This window comes from Ovis canadensis, chromosome 14 (genome assembly GCF_042477335.2).
Source record: "Ovis canadensis isolate MfBH-ARS-UI-01 breed Bighorn chromosome 14, ARS-UI_OviCan_v2, whole genome shotgun sequence".
Classification (NCBI taxonomy): Eukaryota; Metazoa; Chordata; class Mammalia; order Artiodactyla; family Bovidae; genus Ovis; species Ovis canadensis.
The window spans coordinates 37303302-37317468 of record NC_091258.1 but is presented as its reverse complement, the minus strand read 5'-3'; the positions used below and the strand labels follow the sequence as shown (position 1 = coordinate 37317468).

Here is a 14167-nt window from a genome sequence, read left to right as displayed (position 1 = left end):
AATGAACAGTTTCACTTTCTTTAGGCTGATGGTTTCAAAATTTTGATCTTGCACCTCAATTGGTAAAAAAAAAGTTTTAGCATGTATGTTTATTATATGGGGTATTTATAAATTTTACATACTTCCTATACTAATATACAATATTGGTTGTTATAAAACAGTAATTTTTAAAAGATGAACTAAAATAATACCTAGAACTGGTTCTTATATATTGTCTTTCCCACTGACATGGTGGGAACTGTTCTTCATGCATACTGGTTTTGGGACCACAATATTTTAACCATAGCATAGTGACACTCAGGTGGGATTACAACTACTACTTTGTTGGTTTAAATTTCCAAGCTTGCCTTTTAAGTTCCTGCAGACTGAAGGACATCCTGTAATATTACTTTTGTTAACATAAAAATATGTTTATGTCAGTGGCATAAACCCAGGAATAGGGCTGAGCAGGTGTGTGCCAAGTATGGAAAACAGTTTGAGACTCATTGTTCTAGGTAACATCTAAGAGCTGTGGAGCACTGAGTCTAAGTCTTAGCATCCTACACAAGCATTAAAATGTACTTATTACATTCTCCTTAATCTCAGTGTGTTGATGGCCTATCAGCACATTTTCCATACACTACGGCATTCTGGTGTCCAAGGGGAGAGAATCTCTGAGAGCCAGACTGTGATGTTTCTGTCAGTTACATCACCTACAGTACCTCTTAGGCTGTGAAAGATCGTGTAACTTGCAGGTCACTTCTCTGCACTGAAGGTACCGAGTGATGAAGAAGTTGTTTTTCCTTAGTATTTCATTCTTCATCTTAGTTTTTTTAGGGCCTGGAGCCACTGTGGACAACTGTTAAGCAGCAAGAGAGGAATTACAACATGGGCATCGTTTTTATACTTACTTCTTGCAGGTACAAGCTATGATGCTCACCTGTAAAAATGTCATTTCTTAATTCTTATAATTCCTTTCAATAAAGGAAGATATTTTCCCCCCAAAGAGAATAGCTCTTTTTATCAGATTATCTCTGTAACACATGTTCATTGTGGAGAACACAACATATAAAAACATAAAGGTCACCTGGAATCCCACCAGCCTGTGACAGCCACTGTGTGCTGTGTAATGTATCAGTTTGGCTAGACTGAACTACATTTCCCAGGATTCCAAAACCTCTTTCCAGTTAGAAAGTCTGTCACTAAATTGTATCTGACCCTTCGCAATCCCATGGACTATAGCCCACCAGGCTCCTCTGTCCAAGGGATTTTCCAGGTGAGAATACTGGAGTGCGTTTCCAGTTAGACTGAGCCCCAAGTTCTTGTGCAAGACGGAGGGCCAGAATGAAGCAGTAGTCATTCTGCACCTGACACACACTGTACTGAGTAACTTCCCTGGTAGCTCACTTTCTCAATGTGAATCCACATCTGCGCCTGCAACTGCTCCACTTTCCACTGGCTCTTCTCTCAACTCCTCTGATGCAGGGTCTCCCCTACACCATCGAGGTCAGGCAAGAACTGACATAGATTTTAATGTGTCCTGGTGGGCTCCAACTTGTTCTTCCCAACTCTACATCCTTTGCGACTGCCTGTCCTGTGCACTTCAGCTTCCAGCATCAGACTAGAAAACTTAACTTTGCCACTCCCTACAGCTGTGTAAGGTCAAGTCTCCTTGACAGATTTCCTTTATCATGTCAACCATTATGTAAATTAAGAACATTTTCATAAAGTTATTTTGACAGCATATTAGTATTTCTGTTGAGAAGGAAAATTAAGTATTTAAGGAAGAATCCTATAAATAATCTAATTTCAGTCCCTCATTTAAAGATGTAGAAAAATGAAATGCAGACAAGAAAGAGGCTGTTAACACTTTGAACTTGGATTTTCTACAGCTTGTAGCTTCCCTCCCAAACTCCTCTGAATGTGGTATTTCTTTTCCAAAGAGTACTGAAAAATAACAATGCTTGGGCTGCCTCTGCCAGACCAGCATTTCCTCAACAAATAAGTTTTGGCTGCAATATCTCTTCACTGTCATTATATACTTACCACTATTACAACTGAGAAAATACAAACCCTGTTAAAAGGGTTCTTGGTAGAGTGAGTGACACCAGAGGCAGGCCCTTTAGCCTGTGTGAACTGGACATTTCTGTGAAAACAGATGATTCCTTCTCTGATATAAAATCAGTCCACACAGAGTAGTTTTGAAAACTACTTGGAACTTGCCCATGTGGCTTCATTTCAGGAATAGCAGATTTCTGTACCACACAGATGAAAAGATGACTCATGAGCTGAGCGTATAGTGCAGGCAGGGGCCAGATGGGGAAGAGGCAAAAATGCAAAACACCATGCTGCCATGGTGTCTTAATGTACATTAGTGTCAGAGTGGGACTGGAGTTGACTTAGTTTTGTGATCACAGGACTCTGCACTGGAAGATTTATAACTGCTAATTATAAGATGTGAAATGTTAATAATGCTGAAAATCATTCTGGTACAGTACTGCTGCTGCCGCTGCTGCCACTGCTAAGTCGCTTCAGTCGTGTCCGACTCTGTGCGACCGCATAGACGGCAGCCCATAGGTTTGCATAATAGTTGTTGAGATCCTAGTTCTTTCACTTCTGGAGCTACTGACAGGCTTACTGAGAACAGACACTTCACGGAGAATAGCAGGTGCTTTTCTCTGCTCAAGGGATTGACGCAGTACCATAGGAGGACAGAGCTGATTAAGATGCAGCCCTGCTCTCACTTAATAGAGGATTTATATAAACATAGAATATAATAAGAGTTAAAGAACAGACATGGGAGAGGAAAGGTCTCCTGAGAGAGCATTTGAACTGAGCCTTGATGTACCAGAGGGCTTCTCTGGTGGCTCAGACAGTAAAGAATCTGCCTGCAATGCGGGAGACCCAGTTTTGCTCCCTGGGTTGGGAAGATCCCCTGGAGAAGGACACGGCAAGAAGCATCCTCCCAGATACCAGAATCCTCAAGCTTCTAAATGAAAGCAGAGTGTTCACTTAAAGCTACAACAAAAATCAGCAACGAAACAGAACTTAAGCTGTGGCTTCTAGAAGGCACTCAGATCCTCTCACCACAGAAAAATATGGCAACAAAATAGAGAACTGATAACCAAACACTTTTCTTTTCCCTAAGCTGAACGTGAATGACGTCTAAGAGGATAAAAAGTTTTATCCTTTTTATCATTATCCTGGGTTAATGTTTTATGAACAACTGTCATCACATCTAGCATTTACTCACTGGGGAACAGTTTGAAATAGCAGAAAGGGCCATGACTACTTGGTTTCAGACTCCACACTGCAACTTACCAAGCACTGGGACCCTGTGGAAAACATTCTGCCTCTCTGAGCTCAGAGACAATAACGAGATTAGATTATTGCGAAAGTAACCTATTTATAATCTACAGATCAGGACTGTGAAAGATACCCTGCTGCAGAGTGACTCCTTCGAGCCTTGTCCATGAACATTTTTAGGTTGTAAGGAGTTTGGGGGCTGAAGAACAACAGAATGACCTTTGATGAGATGATTCCTTAAGGGTCCCTAAAAATAAACAATGCCATACAATTTAAAACCAGCACCAGGCTTCCCTGGTGGTCCAGTGGATAAGAATCTGGCTGCCAATGCAGAGGACACAGGTTCAATCCCCAGTCTGGGAAGATTTCACATTCCACTAAGCCCAGGTGCCACAGCTACTGAAGCATGTGCTCCTGGAGTCCGGGCTCCACAACAAGAGAAGCCCGAGCACCAAACCAGAGAGTAGCCGCCGCCTGCTGAAACAAGAGAAAGCCTGTGTGTAGCAACGAGGACCCCGTGCAGCCAACATATATAAATAGAATTTCAAAAAATAAAAAGCAAACGCTTTTAGAAAAACCAGCACCAACTAGAGATCATCATCTTAAAAGGTGTAAGTCAGACTACGGCTAACCAGAAAAAGACCCCACAGTGGGACTTGAGCTTTGCCGGTAGCTCTGTGACTCTAGTAAGTATTTAGTCCCTGCACTTCAGTCTCCTCATATTCGAAGCAAATAAAAGATACTTTACTACTCTGGAGATTATGGAAAATAATATACGAGGATGTCTTTTGAGCTTACAGATTTCAAAGTGCAAAACAAAAGGTGTTATAGGGGCTTGGTCTCATAAAAATTAGAACTCTAAAAGCTCAAATTTCAGAAGTGGAAGAGGTGATCCTCCATGGCCACATGGAGGACACTAGTAAAGTTAATTTGCCACAGAGGAAAGGCCTAGCCTCTGTATGTTCTCTATGGGGTTGCATATTGGTCAATATTCTGATGCAGAGCACAGGTCAGACAACTTGCTAGACAATTTTAATAAAAGGATTACAGCGTGCCAGGTGATTTACAGAATTACTAAGGTGGTTAAACAAAAAACCTGTAGGATGCAATTCCAGAATCTCTATACTGCAGAGGAGCTGCTCCTACCAGATCAGGAAGGTAGGTGCTTGTGAAACCAGGAGGCACCCTGTATTACCTACATAAATACAGGACTGCCTGACTCTGAGCCACTAAATCAGCTACTGCTACTGGATCTGAATAGCTTAACTGTGCTCCATTCAAGAAACCCTGTGCCAAACCAGGAAGCTGCCACTATAGCTTCAGAGGCCCACATCATGCCAGCTCTTCTACCATCCAGAATCTATTCCTGCTAAATGGGCAAACCTCAGAGACAGAGAACCTCTGCTGTAACCCACACTGGTCAAATGCATGCCCCAGCATTTCATTTTTCTCATTTCACATTTCAAGTGTGAAACAGAAGCTTAATCAACCTCGATCACCAGCTGAAAACTAACTGGAGAAATCTGTTTTAGCTTTCTGCTCTTCATAGGAAAAGGAAGTCGTCATACTTGAAGAAAACTAGGATAGATAATTCTGAGCCAAACCTCCGTGACTGCTTTAAGAATTCGCTCACTTCACCACATTCGGCTCTGAAAATTCCAAACTTTTCTGTTTTATTATACAGAGAATTTGATCCATCTTTGGACCCAAGTCTACAACATTCCTACTGTAAATAAGTTCTTAATAGATCCATATTTGGGACTTCCCTGGTGGTCCAGTCGTTAAGAATCTGCCAGGGGACATGGGTTTGATCCCTGATTGGGGGATTAAGGATCCCACTTGCCATGAGGCAGCTAAGCCTGTGCCCAGGCCCAACAGCTAGAGAGTCCATGTGCCACAATTAAGACCCTATGCAGCCAAGTAAATAACTGAAAAATAAATATACTCAATAAGTTGATGGGAGGTTTTACAAAAAGGTGCACAAAATGAATATCCAATTTTTGTTTTTCTCCACGCAATACAAATGGTTTTATGCAGTCCTGATGTGATTCATACAGTCAACACAAAGTGCAACACCTTTATGTTTTAATGGAAAAGTAGATAATAATTTTTAATTACAATTTTAAGAAAAGATGTATCTATACACTGACTTTACATACATACAGAAAAACTGGACTTTGAAGCCCTAATGTTTCAAAAGTGTTCATTTCCCTCCATACAAACCAGTATTACTCAGCAACAGTACAACTGATTTTAAAAAAATAGAAAGTGAATACACTTCTAAGAGGCAATGCTTTGTCTCTTCATTGGTACAACTCACCAAGGTTGTTTTTGCCCCCAGCACCCTGGGTTCACCAGGATGTGATCCAAAGCAAACCAGCCTTGAAGTTTAAGGAAACCTTTTCTAGGAACCTGGTTCCCTGTCTCTCCCCTCCTATGAAGAAGCTGTCCCCACCCGCATGATTCGGAACAGCATGTTGATGTTGTTGCTTCGGATCGCGTCCCGACAAGCAGTGATCACCTGGTTCTTTGGTTTTCCAACTGTCAGAGAAGAAATACCATATCCACGTGAGCCAAAGGATGATTAAAGTGAAATTATCAACCAGAAGCCATCTTTAAAACAACATAAAACCAGGGTAGAGAAGAGTTAGAGATATACAGTGTTTAATTTTTAAAAAGTGCTTATTTTTGGCTACACTGGGCCTCTGTTGCAGCACTCCAGCTTTTCGAGCTGTGAGGAGCGGGGCTGCTCTCCAGTCGCAGTGCATGGGTCTCTTGCTGCAGTGGCTTCTGATGCTGCAGAGCACAGGCTCTAGGGTGCTGGGGCTCAGTAGCTGTGGTGCACGGGCTTAACTGTTCCACGGCCGGTGGAATCTTCCCTGACCAGGGATGGAACCCATGTACCCCACACTGGCAGGCGGATGCTCAACCACTGGACCAGGAAGTCCTAGATAGTACAAATTTATCTTATCTTACCATTCCCTAGAAAAGATATTCTCATGCGGAGCTTTAATCACAAACCGAGCTTAGAGACCATTTTATACCTAGAAACTTAAGAGTCAGTTTTACAGAAAAGGATCAAACCTTATATCCACTTAGCAAAGATTGTTTCTAAAAGGAAGTCAAAGCACTGACCCAAAACAGCAGATTCCAATAGGAGTACTTAAGGCTTTCCTCTTGGGAATATGTCACTCAGTTTTTCTTCTGAGGATGCAGCAAGTTCGGGAAGATCCCACATGCCTTGGGACAACTAAGCCCGTGCACCCCAACACTGAGCCTGTGCTCTAGAGCCCATGTGCTGCAACTCCTGGGCTCCCTGCGCCTAGGACCAGTGCTGGTTTCTGCTAGCCACAGCTGAAGAAGGCCCAAACACAGCAAAGAAGACCCTGCTGCTGCTGCTAAGTCACTTCAGTTGTGTCCGACTCTATGCGACCCCACAGACAGCAGCCCACCAGGCTCCCCCGTCCCTGGGATTCTCCAGGCAAGAAAACTGGAGTGGGTTGCCATTTCCTTCTCCAATAATGAAGACCCTATATAGCCAAAAATAAACAAATCTTTAAAAAAAAAGGAACTGAAAGTTTTTTACCGTCTGAAGTTGGCAAACTAAAGCCAAACAGTAGGCTGGCTAAACTCAAGTGAATGGTACCAACTCGAATATGAAAGGTATCTTTATAGATACAAGCCCTGATAGGAATTCTTGAAGCTACCACCATCTTTAATGGTTCTTGCCCAGAAATTAAAGAAGAACTGCAGTGCTACAAAAAGAGACTTACCACGCAGACGACCTGCTCTTTGAATGGCTTGATTTACTGCTTTGAGGCTTCCCAACAGTTCTGTGTGATTGTTACAGCGAATTTTATATCCATTGAGCAAGTCTTTATTAAGGTCATAGAGTTCCATATAGCGATTCTTCATTGTTTTCCTGTGTACATCAATAGGTTAACATGACTAGACCTCAGTATGGCAGGCTTAAATGAAAAGATTTGCAAACTTCTTAGACATATTTAATAAAGGATCAAACCAGATTTTTAGCTGTACTGTCATTAAAACGGTAAAAACAGGGTAACTGCTAAAGTCTGCTTTGAAAACACTTGAGCATATTCTATGAACTATTCTGTTTCTTCCAAATGAAGACAAGTGGCCTTCCTTGGTTATTAATCCATGGTTTGTTTGAATTTAGGAACCAAGAATTATCATGCCCATGATATAAGGGGTGGGGAAAAGTCAGCAAGGTGACAGGCTATATTCCAAGCTTCAGACTAATACTGACAGTTTCTTATCAAGCTAAATATACACTTACTATACAACCCAGCAATCACATTATGACACATTTCACCCGAAAGAATGGAAACATGTCTGTAAAAAACCTGTATGCAAATATTTATAGCAGCCTTATTCTCAATCACCAAAGTCTGGAAGCAACCCAAATCTCAATTAATCGGTGGGATATTGACCAAGTATGGGTATCAATACAACAGAATAGTCAGCAATAAAATGGAATGAACTACTGGTAACTTACAACATGAATGAACCTCAACGGCATTATGGAACCTGAAAGAAGCCAGACTCAAAAGGTTGATGCCACGTATATGGATTCCATTTATATTGTCTGATTCCATTTATGTGACAGTTTGGGAAAGATAAAACTATAGTAAGAGAAACTGAGAAATACTTGATTTCGGTAGTAGCAACACAATTGTATAAATTTCCCCAAATTTATTGAAGTGACACGACTCTTCGCGACCCCATGGACTGTAGACTATCAGGCTCCTTCGTCCATGGGATTTTCCAGGCAAGAGTGCTGGAGTGGATTGCCATTTCCTTCTCCAGGGGATCTTCCCGACCCAGGAATCGAACCCAGGTCTCCCACATTGCGGGCAGACGCTTTACCATTTGAGCCACTAGGGAAGCCCAAACCTAAAAGGGTAAATTTTCTACATGTATATTATAAATTACATATCAACCAACTTGGCTTTAAAAAATAAAAACCGTGTGCATCTGACAGTTTCTAAACGAAATATAAATCAAGAAAAAAGGAATTTTAGGGGTTGGTCACTTCCCTCTAGTGTTTTTTTTTTGTCGCTCAGTCATGTCCAACTCTTTGTGACCCTGTAACTGCAGCCTGCCAGGTTCCTCTAGCAGGAAGATAGCCAGGAATTATCCAGGCAAGAATACTGGAGTGGGTAGCCATTCCCTTCTCCAGGGGATCTTCCCGACCCAGGAATTGAATCTGGGTCTCCTGCACTGCAGGCAGATTCTTTACTGTCTGAGCCACCAGGGAAGCACAGTCAAATGCCTAAGGCCAACAACATCTCTTTGCCTTAAAAAAAAAAAAAAATAGCCAGAGAGAGGAAAAAATGGGGAGCCCTAGAGATAAAGGTGGCAAGAAAAAGCACCTGTCCTGGCCATGGTACATACTCACATGTCCCTCATCAGACGGGCATCTTCAGCTTGGACCAGCAAACTACGGATCAGATTAGAGTTATCAGCCATGTCAGCACTGAGCTTCTGATGCGCTGAGTGGTATTCATCCACCTGGAAACCATAAACACCCAGGAATTTAAAAGGCCTCACCAACTTCCTGAAAACTAAATAGACAAGGAACTGTCTTCTCTATACCGAGGCCCTGTTTTTTCTGCCATTCACTTGTTCTATCTTAACTATCCTCTGTTGTTTCACCTTCTCTTCAGTGAAATACTTAAAATGACATTCTGTGTCAAGCTCTTCCACATCTTAGCATTGTGAGCCCAAGCCACACAAACACTAACATTTTAGAGGTTTGGGGTGGGGATGTTGTAAGTGGGGACCCATCACAAGCCTTACTTTTGATTTTGGGTTCTTTGTTGTTGTTTAGTCGATAAGTCACATCTGACTCTTTGCAACCCCATGGACTGTAGCCCGCCAGGCTCTTCTGTCCATGAGGTTTTTCAGGCAAGAATACTGGAGTGGGTTGCCATTTCCTTCTCCAGGGGATCTCCCTGACCCAGGAATCAAATTCGTGTCTCCTGTATTGTCAGGCAGATTCTTTACCACTGAGCCACGTGGGAAAGCACTAAGACAGAATGCAAAGTATATACAACAGATAAGATGAAAGGCTAGCAAAGGAAACTGTTAATATATATATTTTTCAAGTATCCTTCCAAACCAAGCACAGAAAGCAAGTGCTTAAGCTAACCACTCACTTTTATAAAAGAAATCCTTTAACTCATGAATTCTCTAATACTAGCTCAATTTTTAGTTTAAGAATTTTCCAAAGTTCTTTAAGACATGACTATCATGTAATATATGTACATTTGTAGTTTCATTAATGTAACAGAAATATTGCAAACATTATTAGAACACCGTGGTCTCACAAATTCATCCACCAGGTGCCCTCACCTTAACTAGCACCTTTCGTAATTCTTCAAAGTAGACAGGGAAATCAGCTTCAACCTGGAGGTCTTCGATAGCAAAAAACGATGCCATCGACTGGATTATATCTCCAGCCAAATCGATATCATCAGTATTTACAGTGATCTATCAACAGGAAAAAAGACAAGTTAACATCCTCAGATAGCTGGAACAGCACCTGAACTTACCCATATTCAACACATTTATTGAAACATAAATTTATATGCAGTGATAAATAAAAATTAGGTCCAGCCCTTTACCTAATAAAAATTAGGTAACATCCTCAGATAGCTGGAACAGCACCTGAACTTCCCCATATTCAACACATTTATTGAAACATAAATTTATATGCAGTGATAAATAAAAATTAGGTCCAGCCCTCAAGAAAATAACATTATTTCTAGCAACAGGCCAAAAACAAAAAAAGAATCAATCCTTTTGCCTTATAAATGGAACAACAAAGTCATTCAAACAATGAAAACCTTTTGTTCTCCTCTGTATTCCTAAACCATCCCAAAGTGAAAGTGAAGTAGCTCAGTCATATCCGACTCTTTTTGACCCCATGGACTGTAGCCTACCAAGCTCCTCTGTCCATAGGATTTTCCAGGCAATAGTACTGGAGTGGATTGCCATTTCCTTCTCCAGAGGATCTTCCCAACCCAGGGATCGAACCCGGGTCTCCCGCATTGTAGACAGATGCTTTACCGTCTGAGCCACCAGGGAAGTCCAAACTAGGTGACAAACAGGTGAAGGGAAGTGGGGGATAGAGGTAGAAAAACTGCTGATCTACATTAAACGCCTGTGTCAGAGGTGATAACAGTCTAGGTTGAGACACGTGGTTTTACGACCTTGAGACTGGTGTCACCCGCCTTGCTTAACACTGAGTGTTGTAAACGTTTACATGAGAAATCTGTGTCCATGACAGTAAAAATTACCTCTCCACTAAGTTTTATCTTTATATACAGCTGGCCACCGTTCCGTAGGGAGGTGAAACACACTTGAAATGGAGCGTTCTGCATGTTAGTATCCTCTGGTAACAGAAAGTTCTGGTTGAGCCACATAACAACCTTAAAGACGAAGAGTGTGAAATGAATTTCCATTTTTTAAGTACAGTCATTAAGAGTTACCCTTCTTTCTAGTTTTACTACTGGGTTTAAAAAAAACAACAATAATTACAGCTCTTCCCCCACCAAGAAAACACTACTCACACTTCTTTTTCCCACCTGATACGTGTAATAAGTAACATGCACAATTATATCTGGTCCCATAGCATGCGTTTTGTACTCAGACATGTATTTTAAAATTTTTTAATTTATTTATTTAGTTTTACTTTTTGGGTGCACTGTGTGGTATTTGGGACCTTAGTTCCTCAACCACAGATTGAACCCAAGCCCCTGTAGTGAAGCATAGAGTCTTAACCACTGGATCAGCAGGGAAGTCCCCTACTTAGACATAACCTTATATGCAATGTAGACACGATTCAAGTATGATGCTAATTCTGTTTCAATGAGAGCTATTCTGTGGCTCTAGCCTGCTTAAAATCATTCCACTCCACCCTTTAAAACGTTTGCACGCACAGACACAGAGATAACATCCACATTATAAGAATAAATCTTAATATAAATAATAGTAATACTTTACAGTGGTTTATAACACAGGTTCCACATAAGATCCACTTGTGAGGCATTTTGGAAGGGGCCACCTGTAGAGTTTCAAGTTTCACAGACCAGTAAGGGGCCTGAGAATTTCCATGATTAAAAATCCTCACTGAGAATTCTAAAGTCCAGTCAAGGTTAAAATCCACAGGTATTACTAGTTCTTTAAACTTTACAAAGTGCTGTTATACCAATTCTGTAATCCTCAGGGGCCCCCTGTGAGGTAATATTATGCTCAATGAGGGGAATTCCACAAGACCCCTAAGAATTTACTTAGTTAAGGTAGCACTTGAACCCCCACGGTATTCCCATTTCCAAGGGCCACTCTCTTTCCATTCTGATGCAGGCTCCTCTTAAAACACTAGATCTGGACAATCCCACTAAGACTAACAAAAAAAAGAGGAGTAAGAAACAGAGGAATTCACCTGTGACTAAGGATTGCTTAGGTAAGTAACTTCCAATTAATGACTCAAAATAAATATTTCTGAATTGATTAGCCAAGATAAATATTTTTGAATAATTTTTTCAAAATGGAAGAAGATATTTTAGCAACATTTTTGGTACTTGTTGTAAACTATCCAACTCCAACCTAACTCCTTCATGTCATATTTACTAAAACCAAATAACACACTCATGTAATTTCCCCTTTTCTGTGAAATAATGTCAAAGAGTCTAAAGTGCAAACAGGTTGCAAAGAGAAAAGCCAGACACTCACCCTCTGGGCCCGTTCTGCGATGATAAAGTTGACGTAACTGAGGGGCTCACTGGCGGGGTCCGGGCTGGTGAGCACATACATGGAGAATCGGGGTAGCTGTCTTGTCAGCTCAAACACGTGAAACTGGGTGCTACGGCCAACCAACATAATAGAAGAGAACTGTTTGTGTTGAATGTTATTTCAAAGGGAAAGGCGCCCCAGATAAACATAAGGTCACTACTGAGTCAAGCTGTTACTTATGGGTTTCACTAAAGAAACTGTCTACTCTCCTCCCCGCAACCCTGCCTCAAAAAAAAAAAAAAAAAAAAAAATTGAGAGTTCAAGTCCCACAGTAACGGGGTTTGGGATTTAGAGGCGTGAGTCTGTGTATACATATGCACACACCCAGGGTTTACAACACCCAAAAAGGAATGTGAAAAGGTTTCTATCTTCCACAAATCTAGTGCTCTTCTTCACTGGCTAAGGTTACATATGACTGTCATATAACAGAACCTAAACCCCTGTAGTCTTGGTGGCCAAAACTATCCATTAAGTGTACTTTTGGAATTGCTGTGAATATGAAATCATCTGACTAAACCCAGAAATAATCATTTCAAACTTAAATACTTTTAATTTATTTTTTGGAAAGATTTCAAATTAGAGAAATAAGAAGCCATGGGAAACCTTGCCTGGGTGGAAAGAGCCAATAAGTGGCTTCTCTGGCCCCGGAGAATCCATGGCAAGAGGGGAAATCTACACTTTGTACTGTCCTCTCAGTGCTGCCTGGACATGACCCGCAATGTGCGAAGGGTCACCTGCTCCTGTAGCCCACGAAGGTTTTCAAGTGCAGGTCCACGGGGATGTCCTTGGGAGGTGTGATGGGGATGCGGACGGAGCTGGAGAGGTGGTGGACACTGGGGTGCACCACGTGGCTTTCACCCGCAAAAATGCCCTCCGCGAAAATCAACACTGCTCGGATGATGGTGTCTGCAGGGAAGAGAGAAGACAGCAGTTCAAGAGCCGCTCCCAGACGACACAGGCGCCAATGACCACCAGCCGTGTGTCAGTAACGCCTTACCATTAGAGGTGGAAATGCACAACTCAGCATGGGCGGCCTGTGCCTCGCTCCCCAGGTTGACGGAGAGGGCGGTGTGGAGTTTGGTGTTGGCAGGGATCACGCCCCGATGCCCATCAGCCTCGTTCAGTGGACTGCTCAGCTCAGCCTGCAAAACATGCAACCCCCCCACTTCCAACTCAGTCCCCGGAACAGTGAACTCATGTCAATTTTAAAAACAGCTATCTGGCTTCAGAAGATACATCCCCTGTATCTTATATTCATCTGAGTCTTTAAATGTCAGAGAACTCACCTCATTAGTGCTCTCGCTGTAACCTGGCCTTTTCCCAAAGGAAAATACCCTCATCCCTTCCTGTGGTTAGGGACCACTGCCGCCCAGCACGCCGTTTACACCCTAAAAAACTTATTTATTTACTGGCTAAGCTGGGTCTTCGTTGCTGTGTGGGCTTTCTCTGTAGCTGTGGCACGTGGGTTTCTCACTGCAGTGGCTTCTCTTGTTGCAGAGCGTGGGCTCTAGGGTGCTCGGGTTCAGTACTTGCAGCTCCCAGGCTCTAGAGCACAGGCTCAGTAGTTGTGGCGCACAGGCTTAAGTGCCCTGAGACACTAAGCATCTTCCTGACGACAGATCAAACCCATGTCTCCTGCATAGGCAGGCAGAGTCCTTACCACTGAGCCACCAGGGAAGCCACCCACCTTTTACATTGTTCTGTATTGTTCTGTTTTAAATGACTAAAGAAACTCACTGAGTGTAGCAAATTCAAATAGTTATACATGATGCGACAAATTAAAATCCTACTCCCCAGCTCACCCTCCAGCTAGTCAGGTAAGTACACGTACACACGTACACACACACACACAACAGCAGACCCAGAGTCTCTGCAGGTGTCCACGTTTGTTATTTGTGGTTGAAAAAGATACTCTAAACACACTATTCTTGCTTCCCTTCACTCCATAATACCAGACATCCTTCCACGTTAGTCCACAGGTATATACATCATTCTTTTGAGCTGCTTAATATTCCCCAGCCCACCCTCCCTATGACTGACCAAAATTTATCATCGTTCCCTG

General features: G+C 42.2%; 1 protein-coding gene across 1 annotated transcript in view; it reads right to left on the bottom strand.

Moving 5' to 3' along the window:
* Window positions 1–5353: 5353 nt before the first annotated feature.
* Window positions 5354–14167, bottom strand: part of BBS2 (Bardet-Biedl syndrome 2) — a 29312-nt gene continuing 20498 nt past the window's right edge. The window contains exons 10-17 of the mRNA XM_069549875.1: window positions 13103–13247; window positions 12840–13011; window positions 12046–12175; window positions 10611–10742; window positions 9664–9801; window positions 8708–8820; window positions 7059–7207; window positions 5354–5826 (exon numbers count right to left, since the gene is read on the bottom strand). Of these exons, the coding sequence (XP_069405976.1) occupies window positions 5720–5826; window positions 7059–7207; window positions 8708–8820; window positions 9664–9801; window positions 10611–10742; window positions 12046–12175; window positions 12840–13011; window positions 13103–13247 (1086 nt within the window). The 3' untranslated portion in view covers window positions 5354–5719. The remainder of the gene's footprint in view (window positions 5827–7058; window positions 7208–8707; window positions 8821–9663; window positions 9802–10610; window positions 10743–12045; window positions 12176–12839; window positions 13012–13102; window positions 13248–14167) is intronic.